The 20,727-nt window shown below is 35.1% G+C and overlaps 2 protein-coding genes across 5 annotated transcripts in view; one reads left to right on the top strand and one right to left on the bottom strand.

Annotated features, from left to right (window-relative positions):
* The first annotated feature begins 404 nt into the window (after positions 1–404).
* Positions 405–2,160, top strand: LOC129938789 (GTP-binding protein 128up). The gene is made up of 7 exons (XM_056046544.1): positions 405–605; positions 678–798; positions 886–1,061; positions 1,125–1,341; positions 1,403–1,724; positions 1,797–1,919; positions 1,974–2,160. The coding sequence occupies exons 1-7, from the start codon at positions 564–566 to the stop codon at positions 2,074–2,076; spliced, it is 1,104 nt and encodes a 367-aa protein (XP_055902519.1). The 5' UTR covers positions 405–563; the 3' UTR covers positions 2,077–2,160.
* Positions 2,161–12,074: 9,914 nt separating this feature from the next.
* The window catches only part of LOC129939414 (sodium-dependent serotonin transporter), a 92,918-nt gene continuing 84,265 nt past the window's right edge, over positions 12,075–20,727 (bottom strand). For all 4 annotated transcript variants that reach the window (XM_056047414.1, XM_056047415.1, XM_056047413.1 and 1 more), the window contains exons 8-9: positions 13,642–13,842; positions 12,075–13,580 (exon numbers count right to left, since the gene is read on the bottom strand). In XM_056047414.1, coding sequence (XP_055903389.1) covers positions 13,338–13,580; positions 13,642–13,842 — 444 coding nt within the window. In that variant the 3' untranslated portion in view covers positions 12,075–13,337. The remainder of the gene's footprint in view (positions 13,581–13,641; positions 13,843–20,727) is intronic.

Below are 20,727 nucleotides of genomic sequence, written 5' to 3'. Positions count from 1 at the left end.
TTTTTTTATAGAATCTTTAATTCCAGATGTTTCCTCAACATTTATTCCTGAAAATTGTCCATTTTATTAGTTTTAGTTAGTTTTTTTTGCTAAGTTAATGTAAATATTTGATTTTCACAAAACTTTCTTCTATTTGTGTGTTTTTTATTATTATTCTGACAGATCTTCTTTCAGTTGTACCAATTTTTAAATACAAAAATTTGGCTACTGCGGATCGTTTTGTTCGCAATTTCTCACTGTACAATATGTGCAATACCAAAAAATCAAACTTAATAAGTTTTTTTCTTGCTTCTTAAACAAAATGTTTTGCTGTTGAAACGAGAATCGTTCGAGAATCGTGTCTTATACCAATCGAAATTTACTCTATACCATTTATAAGAACTGTCATAAATATCTGTCAAATTTGACACCGACACCGTCAACCGTCAACTTGCCTCTTGGGCTGGCACGTCCACGCGATTTGATTTCGTATTTTTGTTGTTCATCGGAATTTATTAATTTAGCAATTTATTGCTATTTGTAAACTCATTTTATTAATAATTGGCTTCTAAAATTATTCAATAATGAGTACAATTTTGGAAAAAATCTCAGCCATTGAGGCTGAGGTGAGTAAAAACGGGATAAAACCATCGATCGAGAAACTAACCCCAATTGGATTCTTTTTTTGTTCTGTATAGATGGCTCGGACACAAAAAAATAAGAACACATCGGCACATTTGGGTTTATTGAAAGCAAAATTGGCCAAATTGCGACGTGAACTCATCACACCGAAAGGTGGCGGCGGTTCAACCGGTGAAGGTATGAATAATTATTGTTTAGAAAAATAATATCGTCGATTCATCAAACAAACGTTGTGTTCTAATTTTGTATTCTTTCGTTAAATAGGCTTTGAAGTTGCAAAAACCGGAGATGCCAGAGTTGGTTTTGTCGGCTTTCCTTCGGTGGGTAAGTCGACGCTTTTGTCCAACTTGGCTGGAGTGTATTCGGAAGTTGCAGCGTATGAGTTCACAACGTTGACAACTGTTCCCGGATGCATCAAATACAAGGGTGCCAAGATTCAAGTAAATTCGAATCCGGTTTTATTGGGTTTTCATCGTTTTTACTTGTGTTTTATTAAATTCTAGTTGCTGGATTTGCCTGGAATCATTGAAGGTGCTAAAGATGGTAAGGGTCGTGGTAGGCAGGTTATTGCTGTAGCACGAACTTGCAATCTTATCTTCATGGTCTTGGATGTTCTGAAGCCATTGGGTCATAAGAAATTGCTGGAGCATGAATTGGAAGGTTTTGGAATTCGGCTCAACAAGAAACCACCAAATATTTACTTCAGAAAGAAGGATAAAGGTTTTTTAAACTTGAAATCTTATCTCATGGTCAAAGCTAACGATGGTTTCTTGTTTTCAAGGTGGTGTTAATTTCAATTGTATGGTCCCCCAATCGGAGCTGGATGCTGATTTAGTGAAATCCATTCTTTCTGAATACAAAATCCACAATGCTGATATTACACTACGTTATGATGCCACCAGTGACGATCTTATCGATGTCATCGAAGGAAATCGTATCTATATCCCGTGCATTTATCTCTTGAATAAGATCGATCAGATTTCAATTGAAGAACTTGATGTCATTTATAAGATTCCGCACTGTGTACCCATTTCAGCTCATCATCGATGGAATTTCGATGATTTGTTGGAACTTATGTGGGAATACTTAAGACTTGTTCGAATGTGAGTAAAATAGTTTAATTAAGACTTCAAATGTTTAACTCATTTTTTGCTTTTTATTTATACAATTTTTAGTTACACAAAACCAAAAGGACAACTGCCTGATTACACGTCACCAATTGTCTTGCACAATGAGAGAACTTCGATTGAAGATTTTTGTAACAAATTGCATCGTACAATTGCTAAGGAATTCAAATAGTATGTCAAATAGGATTCTATTATTAGGAGCTTTTATTTATTCTTCTTTTTCAGTGCTCTTGTGTGGGGATCATCGGTTAAGCATCAACCTCAAAAGGTTGGTATTGAGCATATTCTCAACGACGAAGATGTCGTACAGATTGTAAAGAAAGTTTAATGGACATACATATTACATATATTTTTTTTATATAAACACAACAAAATTGCAAGAATTACAACTTATCTTTGAATCGCTTAAAAATGTTTGTTTCAATTTAAGGAAAGGTTTTTCAGTTATTCACTTTACTTCGAATAATTTTATAAAAATGCTTTGCAGGTTTTCTTTGATTCACCCGAGATTAAGATTTTATACGTCAGAAAGTTAAAGAAAATAAGAATATGGAAAATAATTATTTTTATCCTTTTCAGGGTATGGTAGAAACATCTACTTTAAGTGGTGTTCCAAAAATTGACTGCTTTTTTCTTACTTACGTTTTTTTTGTTAAATAAATGCACACACAAGGGCAGGCCCGCATTAAAGAAAATAGGGGCCGTGGCTATTTTAAATTTAAGGCTCCCTAAAAAGATATAAAATCCAAGTAAGCCAACTCCTCATAACCCAGAGCGTCCTAAATACCAAACAAGCCAACCAAACAACCCGGGAGGTCCACGCTCTCAAAGATGATGCGCCAAAGAGTTGACACATCGAAATAAGGACGAGTTAACATCCTCATTTGATGATTAATCATCACAGCAAGCCTTAAGCATAAACGATACAATTCAAAGTATCAAATTACTCTTTCAGTTCAGTTCCCGATAGACATAAACATCTTATCGGAAGAACTTTTATTCTTTTTATTATAAATTCATGGAAACTGCATGATAAGCAATATATCGTCATCTCGAAAGTGACATTGAATGTGATTGGCTATCGATCACATTATATTAATAAGAAATCATGACTGTATCCATCAGATCGGTCATGAAAGATATATTTTAGAGTTACAGGTATAATACAGCATTAGAAGTAAGAACATATAGTTCTCGAGCAATATTATACTCAGTAAATAATAATATTTTTTTTAAAACTTCAAAAAGTGAGTAAGAATATTAATTGAACGTTATAAATTGAAATATTTGTTTTTTCTGATGTCACGTTACTAAATTTGTCTATATATGTATATGTATATATCTATATAAATATATATGTAAGCGATCCTTGAATCGATTTGCTAGGAACCGAATCCTTTTCTCCTATCCCACCGGATTGGCGTTAATGTTAACGAGAAAGCGCGAATATATATATATGTATGTATGTAAATAACACTTATATAAATATAGGGGTGAGATTGGTAAGATTGGGCTAGTAAAGTTACCTACTTGGGGATCCGGGTCTATCGACGGATCATTTCTGGGTTAAGCACAACCTCCACATCCCCTTGGGGATGACATTTTTTTCTCAAGGACCGTGGCTCGCTCCTACGCCAAACACCGCGCCGGCCGCCAAAACTCAATCTCACCTCAGCTATAATTTCAAACTCTTTTCCTTTTTATTGTATTATCTGCTTTCTTTGTTCACTTACATACATATTAGTCTTTAAAACAAAAACTTATTAAAAAACCTATTTCCTTTTTTTCTTAGTTTTTTTTTGTATTCACTTCTATTGTTTTGTGCCGTTCTTAACCCTCTACTGCACAAGAAGCCATATATGGCTTTTGAATTTTCAACGCCTACTACTGAGATTTCACAAGTGCCACTGGAAAAGAACCGTTTTGATCGCCTAGAACAGTTCTTTGTTAATGTGTTTTTGTGTATTTGGTTTTTTTTTCTTTGCGCAATCGCGAAAAACCGCAGTCAATTTCAACAGTGCGCGCAGCGACAGTGTATTTAAAAACCAAAGAAATAAAAAATCATATATAATTGACCTAACAATAATTTGGAGCCTGTTATATTTTTTTTTAGTGAGATTTAATATTGGTAAGTAAGATTTCAGTGTTAAATGTTTATTTATGTCTGTCAAATTCAAACCACGGGGCGTTTTTGACAACGTCCATATATGTCTCCTTATCCATTCATATCAATATTAATGGATGCCATATATGGCTGCTTGTGCATTCACAAAAATATTGATATACGAGCTTTTCGTTTTTTTGCAGTGAGAAAGCAATGATATCCTCGAATTCCTTCTACGGAAAAAGATATTGTGCCGTTCCTGGCGATGGATTTGCGAGTGAGGATGAAATCCTGGAATCGGATTGTGAGCAGGATGTGGAGATGGAAGGTATAAAGCACATGGACGTCCTGAAACAGATGAAAGCGAGTACGACTCTGCAGATGAAAAACCACTGTCCACTTTGAGCTCAAAACAGAAAAAACAAAAACATAAGGTTACGTGGACTAACAAGGCTCGTGCATCCTACGAGGAAAGCGATTATCCCTTTTTAGGGACCAAAGATTTTCCAGAGGAAATGTCGTCCTTAGAGACCCCGGCTGACTTTTTTTCTTTTCTTTTCACTGGAGAATTGTTAGACATGATTGTCGAGGAATCCAATAGAAAAGCCTTACAAGACAACATAAATAAGCCAGTCAATATAACACGAAGTGAAATGGAACAATTTGTCGGTATTTCTCTATTAACGTCTCTCGTCAAATTACCTTCTACAAGACGATATTGGAACTCTCAACTAGGACAGCCCTTTGTTTATGAGACCATGCCATGTAGGCGGTGGGAGGAAATAAAAAGATATCTCCATTTCGCGGACAATGACAAACTTGTGGGGTTTGGTCAACCTGGGCACGATAAGCTGTTTAAAGTCAGGCCACTTTTGAATAACATAAGGGAAAGACTGCTCCTCATACCTAAAGAAGAACACCTTGCAGTGGACGAACAAACAATTCCCACTAAGAGTCGACATCAGCTTAAGCAGTATAACCCCAAAAAACCACATATGTAAGTGGGGTTACAAAAACCTCGTTTTAAGCGGAATATCGAAGTTCGACTTCGACATTTTCGCAGGGGAGCAGAGCAACGTGGTTCCAGATGGTTTCCCAGATTTGAGTGTTAGTGGAAATGTTGTGTCCAGGTTGGTATCAACGGTGCCAAGACATTTGAACCACAAAATATATTTTGATAACTGGTTCAATAGCCCGAAACTTCAAGTTTGTCTTACAAAAGCGGGTCTTCTTCCACTGGGGACGGTGAGGCTAAATAGAGTTCCCAACATTGACGTGCCCAAAGAAAAAGAAAGAAAGAAAAGAGGCCGAGGAAATATTGTTGAAAAGATGGCAACCATTGAATACGTTCACGTTTCTTTCGTGTCGTGGTTCGACAACAAAGTCGTAAACATGCTTTCCACATTTGTGGGGTCCAATCCCACAACCAAAAAAAGAAGATGGTCAAGGAAGGATAAAAAATACATCGAGGTTGGCTGCCCACAGATAGTAACCGAGTACAACAAATACATGGGTGGTGTTGACCTCTTAGATTCAATGCTCGGTCTTTGCCGAATCGACATACGGTCTAAAAAGTAGTATATCAAAATCTTTTTTCACTTTTTGGACTTATGTGTTGTCAATTCATGGATTTTGTGGAGGCAGAAAAGCGACACGTATATGACTCTCTTCGACTTTAAGCTGGCTGTAGCGGAACATTTGTGCAGGAGTAAGAAAAGCCTGAAAAGGGGACGCCCTGCTTCGATTTCAAACACGCCAAAACGCCAAAAAACTCAAATGGACTCAAATCCTTCGACTCCTATTTCATCACCTCACCTCAATTGTTTCAATCTCTCAAAAAAAATAGGAAGGCGTCAAGAAATTCCGCTGAATTCCGTGCGGTTGGATGGTGTCGATCACATTCCGGAATGGCAAGAAACCAGACAGCAATGCCAAAATGACTGCAAATACAGGTCATTTATAATTTGCAAAAAATGTAGACTAAACCTATGCCTGAACAAGGATCGAAATTGCTTTGCATCATTCCACACTTAATGTTTTTTTATGTTAAATAAATGTTTATTAACCCTTGAACTGATTTGTATATTTATTTTTTGTCTTCGCTTGAAAAATGAGTAACTGCACAAGCAGCCATATATGGCTTCAGTAGAATTTGATTGAAAAATGTGTAACTGCACAAGCAGCCATATATGGGTAAAGTTAATAACTTTTAATACAATTTGTTTAAATTTTTTTTTTATTTAGACTCTTAATTTTACAAAATGAAAAACAAAAACGACAATTTTTTTATTTTTTTTTTCATTGGATCATAGTGCGTGCAGTAGAGGGTTAAATTTGAATTGATGTTTTCATCACCCGCTCTAAACTACCTGTGACTTCTAGTCAAGTTCCTTTAGCGGTTACGATCTTCAATTACAGCATAGTCTATTATTTCCCGCAATGTTCACCGAACTACTCTTTTTGCATTGTCTGGACCCTTGCTTTAAAGCTCAATTTTCACTCCTATCTAATCCTTTCTTATTTTCCCCACCTTCCCAATTCGTATAAACTTTTCATTTAATATTTAATTTTGTAGGTAGGTATTGTTGTTCTTTCGTCCTCCTTTTCTACCATATTCTTTATCCCTATTCTTTACTTCGGTCTCTTTTTCATGACATATGTCTATTTCGTCCCTAATTGTTATGTCAGATTGTCAGTGATTAGAATTAGGAAATGGAAGTGGCGTGCGCCGGAAAATAAATAAACATAAAAAAACAACTCAAAGCAAAAACACAAAACTAAATATAAAATTATAAAAGAACTAATTGGACTGGATGCAAACCAGAGTCCCTTGGTAAGTTATTATTCCTGCCTATTCTGACCAGAACCATCGACCTCGGTCTTACCCAGTCCATGTTCCTGGTCAGCATTTAGGTATTCTCTATAATTTGTTCTAATATTTTTGAATTTTTCTTGCAGGAATGGTGTCTCCACCTCGAACGACTCTGGTCTATCGGTGGCCATAACAATTTTCACTCATACTTAAAATATTGTAAATACATCCGAAGATATCAGTTATGTAAGTGTAAGCTTCAATCCTCTTGTGCATTTCTGTGTGCAATTTATCTATTATTTATTACATAAAAAGTGCCAATTCTTAACTTATCAGATCCATAGAGCGTTTCCTTTTCTTTTTCTCCGTCGTTCAATACTTTTGTATATTTTCTTTTATTGAAATCGAAAATTTTTGGTTTATTTCTTTGCTGAAGGCTTTCGATTTTATTTCAATTTGTGAAAAACTATCTCGTGTATTTTTTAATATTCAATCAAAGACAACATCATTTTTTTTAGCTACGTTTAAATCCAGTTCCACTTTTTGCAAATACGAATTGGTGGCGTCAAATCTATTTAAAATCTCTTTCCAGAATAACGCCATAAAGGCATTTTCAAGTTTAATAATTTTCGATTTTAAAGATGAAGCTTAACGCATTAAAAATACAAGCAAAATTATTCACTAGAGAGTTTTGAATTCCTGAATATATTGCAATGGCTGGGAAAGCCAGAGTGTGGCAAGGCATTCCACATTCGCGTAGTACGGCTAAAGAACGAATCTGTATTTGACAGTACGGCCGAAGTTGGGCTCGAGGTTATACTGATGAGCATTCCTAGAAGCGCGAGTTTTAAGGGGCTATTTCACTAGAGCATAACCATTAAATTAACGGTAAAAATTGGTAAGACAAGAGACCTTACTACGATGTTCAAGCGAATTAAATGAACTTATGATGATATTATCAAATGATCTACGTTCAATACTATTTAAGAGGTTTAAGTAAGTTGCAGGAGTACCAGCCCAGAGATGGGAGAGCTTTGGACCTATATAAGTTTTGTAGATAACAGCCGGATCAGAGGGGTGAAATATTTCTTGCATCGCCTAAAGAAACCCAAACACCTTACGGCATTTTTGGCGACATCGCGTATGTGATCGTTCCACAAGAGGTAGTTGGTGATACACATACCAAGAATATCGAGATGTTCAGTCTCCTCGATGCAAGTGCCATCCATGGATAATGGCAAGGGGTGCATATTTCTCTTTAACGATACAAGAGAGCATTACGTTTTCGAAGCATTAAATTACACACGGTTTTTTAATCCTCATTGAACAATGCTGTTTAGGTTGGTATTTAATGAGCTTATCATATTTTGTCGTTGAAGTTCTACATCCGAAGAAGAGGGATGTATGTAAGTCTGAAAACGAATATGAAAAGCTAAGAGTACTATCGTCAGCGAAACAATGTATTGGATTAGAAGTCGCAAACAGGAGATCATTAATAAAAATGAGAAAGGTTGTTGGAGATAAAACAGAGCCCTGGGGCACACCAGCATTTATTTTGTGGTTTTCAGACTTGAATCCATCCAATACAACTTGTATTGAACGATCCGAAGGGTAATTACTAATTCAATAAAGCAGGGATTCATGAAGCTTTCGATCTTCAAGATATTCCTTTAGCTGATAATTAATCGTTTCCATTTCCTTTGAAAGGAGGGACGTAAGTGCAAACGGCCAGTAATTAGAAGGTGAGGAAGATGCGCTTTTTTTGGGGATGGGCTGGACAAATGCAGTTTTCCATCCTCTCGGAACGTGACCTGAGGGGTAGGACAGATGAAAAAGCTTACGCAGTGGTTTTGCCAGCGTTGAAGAACACCTCTTCAGAACAATAGGGGGGGATACCATCCGGACCAGCGGATGTATGTGTGCTAGATCTCTAAGGACTCTCGCCACAGTACGAGTGCGAAAAAAGATTAGTCCCATAGAATCACTAACACGATCGATGACAGATCGTAGCACTTAATGGTAGCGTAGAATTGGCGGTGAACTGCCTAGCAAAGAGATTAGCGCGGTGAACATCGTGTGCCTAGTACCTCAACTGGAGATTGGGTTCTAATCCCAGTGGAAAGTTGTTGGGGGCAGCAAACGAGAGACGGGGGAGAGGTGTTTTCACTAAGGCACCTCTCCTTATCCAGGCGGCTGCGGATAAATTCTCGAGATGGAATCAACGGTCCCCATCCTTGGAGTTATACTAAGGATCTGGCCCTCCACTTTGGGGGTTGTGCCGTCGAGGTGACTTCCTGGCTACGTACAAAATACCTTAGTTGCAAATCACCAACAAGCTCCGGATACGGACGTATTTACTGTGGACAACCAACGCAAACGAAATAAGGACAACGTACTTCGGATCTGTAAGTGGAATGTTAGGTCCCCTAACAGACCATGTGCAGCCGAACAACTAGCGGAAGCCCTTAAGTGCTGCAAGGCAGATATTATCACCATCCAAGAAGTGCGATGGGATGGACTGGGTAAACGCAAACTAAAAGACTGCGATATATACTACGGCGACTGCTACCGAGAACAAAGACACGGTCTATTTGGAAGTGGATTTCTTGTTGGAACTAGACTCAGGCAAAAAGTCTTGAGTTTCAACAGTGTGAGCAAGAGCATCACGACAATCCGCATCAAGGCACATGCCCCAACAGAGAAAAAAGATGAAGACACCAAAGACTTATTCTTCAAGCTCTTGGAAAAGACTTATGAGCAGTGCCCAGGCTATGACAATAAAATTATCTCAGGAGATTTTAACGCCAAGCTAGGAAGAGAAGACATCTTTGGTGGCACTATCGAGAGACACAGCCTGCACGACACCACCTCCGACAACGGATTCATGCTGATCGATTTCGCTGCGGTGCGAGAGGTTCTGGTAGCTAGTACGCAGCTCACACATCTTAATATCCACAAGATAATATGGAAATCTCCTGATCAATCAACTGTCAACCAGATTGACCACATTGCGATCGACGCACGACACTTCTTCAGTATACAGTATATCCGAACATTCCGAGGGGCCAACATTGACTCGGACCACTACCTCGTTGTAACCAAGGTACGGCTACGGATATCCCGACCCAAGCCAAAACAAGGAAGTACTGTGAGAAGATTCGGCGTTAGACGGCTACAATTGCAAGAGACTGCCATGTCCTTTTCCGATCGAGTTTTCAATAACTTCTTATGGAGCCCTATGCTGCCTGCATTAAGCATTGAAAACCAGTGGCAACATTGCCATCAGAGATGCCGCTTTTGAAGTGGTAGGTTTCACACGGCCACAACAGCGAAACCCCTGGTTTGACGACGAATGGCGGCAAGCAGACGCGGCGAAACAAAAGGCATACAAAACGGCGCTGAACAAAAGGACCACAGAAGATAGAGGAACACCGACTTCTAAGATGGAAAAAAAGAAAGCAAGAGAAGAGCGCGATGGAAGAGATAGAGGGATGTCACAACAGGATTGAGGTCGTAAATTTTACCAAAAGGTAAAAACAACCTCCCAAGGGTACCAGCCACGAACCGAAGCTTGTAAAGACGATCAGGGTAACATCGTAGCAGAACAGCAGTCGATGTTGAGAATATGGAAAGACCACTTTTCCAAATTACATAACGGCGGTGACGAACCGAATTCCGCTGTAAGGGAGATAGAACCACTCATTCCAAGCGACGCAGGTCAACAATTCGGCCTACCCGACCTAGACGAAGTGAAGATAGTTATATCTAAACTGAAGTCAAAAAAAGTTGCTGAAGCTGACGGCATCGCTGCCGAACTATTCAAAGCTGCAGGCGATGACTTGGTACGGAGCATGCACCAACTCATCTGCAAAATATGGTCGGAAGAAAGCATGCCCGATGAGTGGAATCTCAGCATAGTGTGCCCGATACATATGAAAGGAGACCCCTTAAACTGCGCCAACTACAGAGGCATCAGTCTCCTTAACATTGTGTATAAGATCCTCTCTGCCGTATTATGTGAACGTCTGAAGCCATTCGTCAACAACCTGATAGGTCCTTATCAGTGTGGCTTCAGACCAGGAAAGTCCACAATCGTCTATCGACCAAATATTCACACTACGGCAGATCTTGGAAAAAAACCAGGAGCTTCAAATCGATACCCACCATCTCTTTATCGATAAAGCCGCGTATGACAGCATCTATAGGGAAGAGCTCTACCGAGCAATGTCTAGTTATGGCATCCCTGTCAAACTTATCCGTTTGTGCAAAATAACGATGGAGAAAGCACGCTGCTCTATCAAGGTCAGAAAAGATCTTACCGATGCATTTGATGTCAAAAAAGGTTTTAGACAAGACGATGCACTGTCATGCGACTTCTTCAACATCGTGCTGGAAAGAATTGTGCAAAACTCAACCGTCAACACTACGGGCACAATCTTCCAAAGGTCCATCCAATTATTCGGATACTCAGATTATATTGACATAATTGGAAGATCAAAGCGTGATGTTAGTGGAGCGTTTTCGAGCACTGTGACGAAAGCGAAGAAGATGGGTTTAGTGGTCAATGAGGGCAAGATTAAGTATATGCTGTCATCAAAAAAGGCATTGAACACCGACGCCTTGGACAAAAAGTCACCATGGAGAGCTATAACTTTGAGGAAGTTAAGGACTTTGGCTACTTAGGCACCGCTATTAACACAGACAACGACACCAGCGTTGAAATCAAACGAAGAATAACTCTTGCAAATCGCTGCTTCTTTGGACAATTTAGAAGTAAAATCCTCTCTCGAGCATGTAAAATCACTATCTATAAGACACTCATCATCCCGGTTCTCATTTATGGCGCTGAGGCCTGTACCCTGTCAAAGAAAGATGAGAGCGTCTTAGGATGCTTCGAGAGAAAAATTCTTCGGGTGATTTTTGGTCCCGTACGCATAGATGGAAAATGGAGGAGAAGATATAACGACGAACTGTACAGCGACACTAACCTAGTTAAAAGAATTAAAGTCCAACGGCTTAGGTGGCTGGGTCATGAAGCGCGAATGGACATCAACGCTTCAGCCCGGAAGGTCTTTGAATCCAATCCTAAGGGACGGCCGGCGTAGTAGAGGAAGATCGCGGCTCAGGTGGCTCACAAGCACGTGAGTGAAGACCAAGTTATACCAAGTTGGCGTGCGAAACCAACTGAATTGGAAGCTTATCACTATATACTATAATGTTACTCTCGGGCGACAATGCTCAAAACCACCGGATATCAAAGATGTGACCCTTGATAATGTACTCCAAGTTATTGTTTTGAATGTGTTTCAATATTTACTCTTAAACATTGTAAATTGACATATAAATCTTTTGTATGATCTTCTATGCGATAAATGTTCACTAGAGACCAAAGGAATAAAACAAATTCTTAACGGCTTAAAATATAAAGTATATTCAACAAATTCTTAACAAAAAAATAATTACAATAGATATAAATCTTATATTAACAAATATATTTAATCTACTAAAATTAACTATTTATTCACTAACAATTTATTAAAATTATGTTTTCAAATTTCATAAAACTGCAAATGGCTGATTACAGTTTTACGCTTTTCAATTCAACTAAAACCTCAAAAAACTATCTCATTTCAAAAATATCTGCAAATGGCTGGTTGCAAATATTTTCAAGAATGAGTCTTTTATATAAATCTAAAGACTAAATGCATTCTAATATAATTAAACAAAGTAAAAAATCTATCTAAAAACGACATTGTACAAGAGTAGTTTTGGTTGGTTATTACTTTTTGTTCTTCTTTTATAAAATTAACAAAAATAATTGTATTCATTTTAATATTTATTTCATATATATGTATATTGTTATATAAAGATGCTAATTTTGTATATTAAATTTATATTTATAGTCATACATAATATAATACTTTTATTTTTATTTTTCTTAAATATCTAAAGCACTTTAAATTTATTTATGTTTTAATATTTTTAATACTTTTGTGTTTTGTAATAAAATTTGTTTTACTTATCGAGATGATTTTGGCTAAAATGTAAGTTATTTTAAGCTAATAATTTGTGTATATTTATTTATATTTAATATTTCAATATTCAATTTACATATTAAGCATTTTCTAGAGAAGAAGCGTGAAGGTAATGATTTTTGATTTACATATAAAATTACCTATACTTCCGTTTCCGATTCAAAAATAATACATATTAATTTTCTATAACTATAATACAAATTTGTCTTAACTGTATTGAATATATATGTATGTATGTATTATATATTTTGTACTAAAAAAATGATTTCTCTAAGATAAAAAACAAGCACTACACAGAGTTGGCCTTTTCTTTTCTAACTTTTCTAAACAAGCCACTCACTAGCAAAGGAAAACTTGAAGGGCTTACAACTGCTGAGTATTAAATAATTATTGTCCTCAGCTCTAGCAGTAGATCTTTTATTAATTTGATTAAGACTCACGCTACTACCACGATCAATATTTAATTTAGTTTGTTTTGATTGCAGATGTTCGATATTCGAACTAAGATTAGGATAACTTAAGTAACTATGACTTATTTGATTATTTATTATATTTATTGTAGTTGTTGTTGTTGGTGAAACGTTTATTTGATGAAAGCTACTTAAACTATATTGAATTGTATTATTGGCATTATTATGTCACACTGCAGTTCCTTGTTGGCCTGGCAAAGCGGATGCAACATTTATTTCCGGTTTGAATGTTGTTCTTAACCGTTGTTTGAAATTTCCTTTGCTTATGGAAAATTTGTAGACAATGTAAATTGGAATACAGAGTATAGAGGAGGCGGTAAGGGCCCAACCAGCGGCAATACTCCATTCAGGATATTTGTATTCATCACCCAGCATATCCTTATAGCCAATGAACGAGAATATAAAAATGCACTGAAATTGTTTAAATTATTAGGTAAGAACTTGAACACAGCTTATTTAAAAATTTGCTAACCAATAAGAAAATTGGACTTATATAAGCCCAACAAATACGCCAAAAAATGCCGGGTCTCTTGCCCAACATCTGTTCAACATCTGATGAGAAATTGTCCACACCGTAGAACCAAAATACACCAGCTGCTTCCACAAAAACAACAAATAGAATAGCTAAGCCTGGACCATAGACGTTAAGGAAGTTCACCAGATAAACACCACCCTTAAATAAAAAATAAAAATAAGTATTTGTTAATAAATAATATTGTTTTAAAAATTTCATTAGATTAAAAGTTTTAAGTTTTATTTATTTAATTCTTAAGTGTTTATAGTCTAATTTATCCCAGAGCTGCCAGACATTCATTAATATCAAAGCATTAATGGCTGGATCACAAACACGCTTCAGCTACGCCTGCATTACGGTGGCCTTGCCTGGAAGTTGCTTTCAATGACATTTCTATTATTTCAAACTCCAAAGAGTAAATATTTTGTTTGTTGACATTTTTTTACAGCTGTTGAGCTGTCAGACAAAGCAAATGTTCAGATAATTGATGGCTGAAACACAAACACGTTTCAGCTTCGGCTTCGAGTTCAGCCAAAACAATTCAATGCATGCAATCACATAGACGCTTCGAATTTACGTTTCATTTGACAATCGTAATGTAATTTAACACGTAATGTGACTCCAAACGGAAGCTCTAGTTCAAATTTGCTGAACATTTGCTGTGCCTGACAGCTTTAAAAAAAGTCAATAAATAAAATAAATTTGCTTTTGAAAGGAATCGTATTGATTATTATAGGCTGTGTAAGCTACTTCTAATTTAATTTTTCCGATTTCAAAACTCATATTTTTTTATTTTGACAAAAAATAACAGCTGCTAATGACAGAAGTGCCATTTTAGAAATGTCATATTGGAAGTGTCATTCAAAGCAACCTCGAAGCAGGCCCAATGAAACGCAGATGAAGCCGAAACTGAAGCGTGTTTGTGTTTCAGCCATGAACTAGAGCTTCCGTTTGGAGTCACATTACGTTCTTTTCCTTACGATTGTCAAACAAAACGTGAGGTCGAAGCTCCATTGTGATAGCATGCATTAAATTCCTATGGCTGAACTTGTAAACGTCAGGTGAAGCCGAAGCTGGTGCGTGTTTGTAATTCTGCCATAAATGTTATAGGGTACCATACCCACTTATGCCAATTAATTAAATATGATTGTATGAATGTTTTTTAAGAAGTGGCTGCGTTCAGTCTAGTGTGGGATCCTGATCCTGGATAGGTTACATGTTTAGATGAACGAATTGCAAAACTAAATTGAAATAGCTGTCAAAAAATAAAAACAACTTTCAGCAACAAATAGCAGACAAACAATTAAGTTTTGATGTCCAAATTGATTGCAAAACAAAATGTTCAACAGAGAATTTAAATAAGTCATCGGATTTTTTTTAACAAAAAATAAAAAAAATTTAAATCAATTTTCAGGGTTTTTAATGAAAGATATAAAACGCATATACTTTAATGTTATGGCCAAGAATTTAGATTTAATATAGTAGTTAGAAGTTTGTCATTACCTTTATAAGAGGCCCAATTTTTGATCACGCAAGATAATGCGCTCACCAAAAGTTTCCTTCAACAAATCGATTGTTTCGGTGCGTTCGTCGTGTGAACCGAACTATTATTTTTGTAATACATTTGCATAGTTTGCAAGCGTTGTCTATTATAATATGTATTTATTAGGAAAAGGAAAAAAGAGCATAAATCAAGTGACAGCTGTCAAAAAGACCAACTCCGAAATAAATAGTAACATAATCGCTAATAACTTTGGAGAATTTTTAATAGCCCAGGTATTTTGGATGAACTATTAAATGATGAAAAATGACATCTGACATCAGTCATCTGAAAATGGCTGAAAATTACTTTTATGGGAATATTGGTCAGGTTTAATAAATATATGGGACTTCATTTGCCACCAACTGCATTTTTTGAACGTTAATTTTGACTAAGAGTTATAGCCTATGAGTAAAATTTTAAACAAGAGGAATCTGAAATGTTTTACTGATGAGCGTTTACAGCAATCAGTAAATTAACGTCATTAAATTAAATGTCACTTTGAGGCTTCGTGCCTCAGACAATTTTGTACTGTTGTTGTAAAATTCTTAATGATGTGATCGGAACAGTAAAACATTGGAACAACAACAGTGAAACGAAATGGATTTTTGCAACATTATCTACAAAACACTCTTCAGGCAAGCTACAAGTACATCACGATTTTTACACAAAATATTAAATGGAATTGTAGAAAAAATAAATAAATCATAGAGTAATAAAGTTTAGCTTTCAGTTGAATGAAAAAAACACTAAAAATTGTCATTTTGACATAAGTTGACTTGACTTGATAGTTAGGGAGATTTTCCTTGACGTAATTTTCAGTCAACTTTCTAATAAAGTTGCCTTCATTGGAAGCCAATTTTTTGGCAGCAGGCCAATGTGATACTAGAAACTTGCTTAACTCTGAAGTCCCTTATGTGGCCTTAACATGCTCATTCTTTTACACAAAAGGTGTATATCAGATTTATTTGATATTGAACGCAACCTATGTACATATGTATATGTAACCAATAATGTTTGACACCTGTCAGTCACTTTATGTTATGTCGTTATCATTTGACAACCAAAAGTGGTCATAATAATTCTGAGAATAAAACAAATTGGTTTAAGATTTCAAATCATATAGTACAGGGCCAGTTATATCAAACCATACATTTTTTTGAATGTATGCTTGACTGTGTTTCCTTTTCAATAGAAATGAAAATTATACACTGATCGATCGGAAATCACACAAAGAATTTAAAAAAAAAGTTTAATTGCGCAGGTATGTTTTGCTAAAAATGTATTTTACTATTTTCCAAACGGAAATTCCAACCAGGAATGTTTTTTCAATGACAGAAATTTTTAATGATCGCTGTCAAAAAAATTCCAATGTTTGGTTTGGACAAATAAGGGACTTCATTTGCTGTCAACTGCATTCTTTGAAGGTAAATTTCGGCCAAAGCAAATACTTAGTTTATTAAGTGTCAAACATTTAAAACTCGGAACTTTACTTCACAAACCTCTACTTTCATTTGACCGTGCAGAAACCACATTATTGTCTACAAAACACTCCTCAAGCAAGCTACAAGTGCATCGCGACATTCATTTTGTATTATAAAGCAATATTACTTATTCCTTTGCTAAATTGACAAGGAACCCTTTTACACAAAACATTAAATGAAATTGAGCAGTAAATAAATAAATTACAAAGTAATAAAGTTGTCAATTAAATGAAAAAAAGAGGCTGGGATGCGACCCACACTGATAACTTCCCATCCCGTCTGTCGATTTTTCCTGCTTAAAAGTTTGTCTATATGTACTAGTATCAATTTTGCCAAATTTGCGTACTATTTTTTATAGGTTTTATTTTTTATGAAAAACGGACTGTTGGATTTTTATTTAGAAATCACTGAATATCGAAAACAATATTTTCTGTAAAATAAAATAAGTTTGAAGCCAATATTTTTAATTTTTGAAAAGCTATTTGAGTCGAAAGTAAATTTTTACCAAGTTTTAGTATTGTTTATTTTAGAGTTTTATTTTTTGTAAAAAAAACCGTCCATTCGATTTTATTCAAAATTCTATCGAATGTTGAAAATAATATTTTCTATAAGATAAAATTAGTTTGAAGCCAATATTTTATAGTTTTGAAAAGATATTTGAGTCGAAAATCAATTTTTACCAACTTTTGTTTTTTTTTTTAGGTATTTAATTTTTTGTACAAAAACTATCAATTCGCTTTTTTTTCAAAATTTTACTAAATGTTAACAACAATATTTTTTGAAAGATAAAAGTAGTTAAAAGCCAATATCTACAATTTTTTAAAAGATATTTGAATCCATATTCAATTTTTACCAACTTTTATTACTATTTGTTCGGTTTTTAATTTTTTATATAAAAACTGTCAATTCGATTTTATTCAAAATTTTACTGAAAGTTGTCAACAATATTTTTTGACAGATAAAAGTAAATTAAAGCCAATATCTCAAAGTTTTGAAAAGATATTTGAGTCGAAAATCAATTTTTACCAAGTTTTATTAATTTTTTTTTTAGGTTTTTATTTTTTGTAAAAAAAACTGTCAATTCGATTTTCTTCAAAATTTTACTGAATGTTGAAAACAATATTTCTTATAAGATAAAATAAATTTGAAGCCTAAATTTTAAGTTTTTGAAAAGATATTTGAATCGATATTTAATTTTTACGAACTTTGAGTAATGTTATTTTTAGATTTTTATTTTTTATAAAAAAAACTGTCAATTCGATTTTTCTCAAAAGTTTATCAGATTTCAAAAACATTATTCTCCGTTGGTCAAAATTGTTTTGGAGATGAAATCATATGTTAGTCGTTAAATTTATTAGGTGACAAATTTTTTTTTTCATTTTTTTTTGATTTAGAAAAAAACCGTTAGATAGATTTTTTCAAAAAATATATTTCTTTGAAATCACGTTACAGTTTATTATATAAAATTTAATTCATGTCTCTAGCGTTTTTGGTTCGTAAGATATTTAGGGTTAACCAAAATGTTCACCTTTTTTTTAAACTGCTATGGTAAAAAAACCACCCACGCAATTTTCTTGAGATCCCTTTCTGCATCTTTCTGGCTTATTATCTGTATAACAAAATTTATTTGAAGTCGATATCTCTTCTGGTTCTTGAGCTATGGACGACGAAAAAAACGTCGCGAACGTACGGACGTACGGACGTACGAACGTACGTACACACGCACGCACAGACATCTTTCTAGAAATCTTTTATTTCGACTCTAGGGACCTTGAAACGTCGAGAAATGTCAAAAATTTTCAATTTGACAAATCGGACACATTACAATAACTTCCTATGGGAAGTTAAAAATATGTGAGTTTGACATAAGTGGACTTGACTCGACAGCTAGGGAGATTTTTCTTGACTAACTTTCTAGTCAACTTTCCAATAAATAAATAAATTCAATAGTCCGTTGAGAACTAGGGCATAGTGACTTACAACTCTCAACCAATCCTGTGTGCGAGTAGTGTTTTCAGGAATGGACGCGACCTACAGTTTTAAGCCGAATCCGAACGGTAATTTGAGAAAGCACTTTTCATGACGATCATTACTCTTAGGGAATCTGTCAATTCCTCGCAAAAGGCAGTATGCGTACTTTAGATGGCATAGGCAGGAATCGAATCCAAGACCTCTGGCATGGCAGTCCATCGCACCAAACCATCATGCCACGGTTACTACAATAAAGTTGCCTTAATTGGAAGGACATTTTTTGGCAGCCCCAGGTACTTGAAACTTGCCTAACTGTCAAGTCCCCTATGTCGTCTGAACCTGCCCAATGACAATGATAAATGGCCCCTAATTTTTGAAGCTGTCATATTTTGACGTTTGGAAAATTAAAACAAGTCATTACTTCAACTAAAATAAAATGCACGACTGGGTCGCACGAACTTGCTCCTATATGCAAACAGTCTGTTTCAAAAAGTACCTATATAAGATTTAAAAACATACCTGGAAAATAAGTTTGTCTTCAAAGATATAAATGCCATTTAATTTGTCAAAAAAACCCGCAATTCATCCCAAGACACAACTCATCCTATAACATTTCATCATACTTGTAAGAGTACTTAAAGAAAACAATTGTTTAGGTATTCAACTATTTCGTTCAATTGGATAGCCTTATTTTAATTTCATAATAGAAGAAGAAGGATGGAAAATAAATTATCTGAAGATAAGAAAGAGGCAGAACATGTATGTTTAAATTGTAAAACGATCGCCTATTGATTGTGTAGTTAGGTAGGTGTCTAAAACGGATAAAGAATAGTTCATTGGCGTTTTCAGCTTTATGCAGATAGATAGACAAATACATGTTTATAATGATAATGAAGGAATGTTATTGGTAGGTAGAAGGTACTTACTACAATCCAATCACATTCCTTCTTTCCTACAAGTTTTCAGCTTAAACATGAAGTTATTACGTTTAGTTTAATTTGTTCGTTAAAGTTTAAAGTTTATTCATGTGTTGTTTACCGTCAGGCTCTTGTGCGTTTTGGATTTTAGTTACGAAGCGACACGTAAACAGTAATTGTTTTTGAGAAAATTCTAATTTTCGTTTTTTGACCAAAAAAACCAAGTTTGAACTCAATAGACCAATGGTTTATGCTGTAGGATAGATAAAACAGACCGGACGGCATCGCGGGACCCACTTTTTTCGACTTGTCTATTATAGTAATATCATGTTTGATTAAAATCTCGAGTTCGAAATTTGGCACGAACTCAAAACTTGCCATATACATAGTTCCTATATGTCTCAAGTAAAATGGTACTACGTGCCATACAACTTAAGTAACAGTAACAATTTTGACCGTATTGTTTTCTGAAGACGTGATCACAACTGGTCTCCGAAATCTTGTTATTTAACACCTTCAGACTTTTTTGCGTCAACATGGAAGGTAAGGTCTATACCAATTCTCCACAATCGATTCAAGACCTAAAAGAAGGTATGCGAATATGTCTTAAAATATTAAATGGCCGTAGGTGTTGCGGCTTCCGGTACAGCTTTTTTATTGTTAATGGCATACCTTTCTCTTTACAGTGAAACACCCAATGATTTATATTAAAAATCTATCTTTTTTAAATTTTTAAATGAAACTTTTATAGTTATAAAATATACTCATAAGTTTTACAAATTAATTTTTAAAATTGTAGGAATAAATATTAGAAAATGTCATAAATTCACTCCGAATTAATCGGATTATGAATGTGTTCCAATCTGTCAAAAAAACTATTTTGACAACATTTGCATTTTAATGGAAAGTAAAAGTTGATTTTTTGTTTGTTGGACGCTTTAACTTCTACTTCAGAATAAATGACAGCTTTTAGAGTATAATTCACTCTAGCCCTAAAATGAAAACACCTTTGCCAAAATACAAACTAAAACCCAATCAAATGTATTGAAATAAAAAAAGGTAAATAAAATAAGTGACACCATTTCTATGGACAAAAGTACATATTTAATATTCAACAACACCAATTGGGCTA

The sequence above is a fragment of the Eupeodes corollae genome, chromosome 1, assembly GCF_945859685.1.
Source record: "Eupeodes corollae chromosome 1, idEupCoro1.1, whole genome shotgun sequence".
In the NCBI taxonomy this organism is placed as follows: domain Eukaryota; kingdom Metazoa; phylum Arthropoda; class Insecta; order Diptera; family Syrphidae; genus Eupeodes; species Eupeodes corollae.
This window is presented reverse-complemented; position numbering and strand designations above follow the sequence as displayed.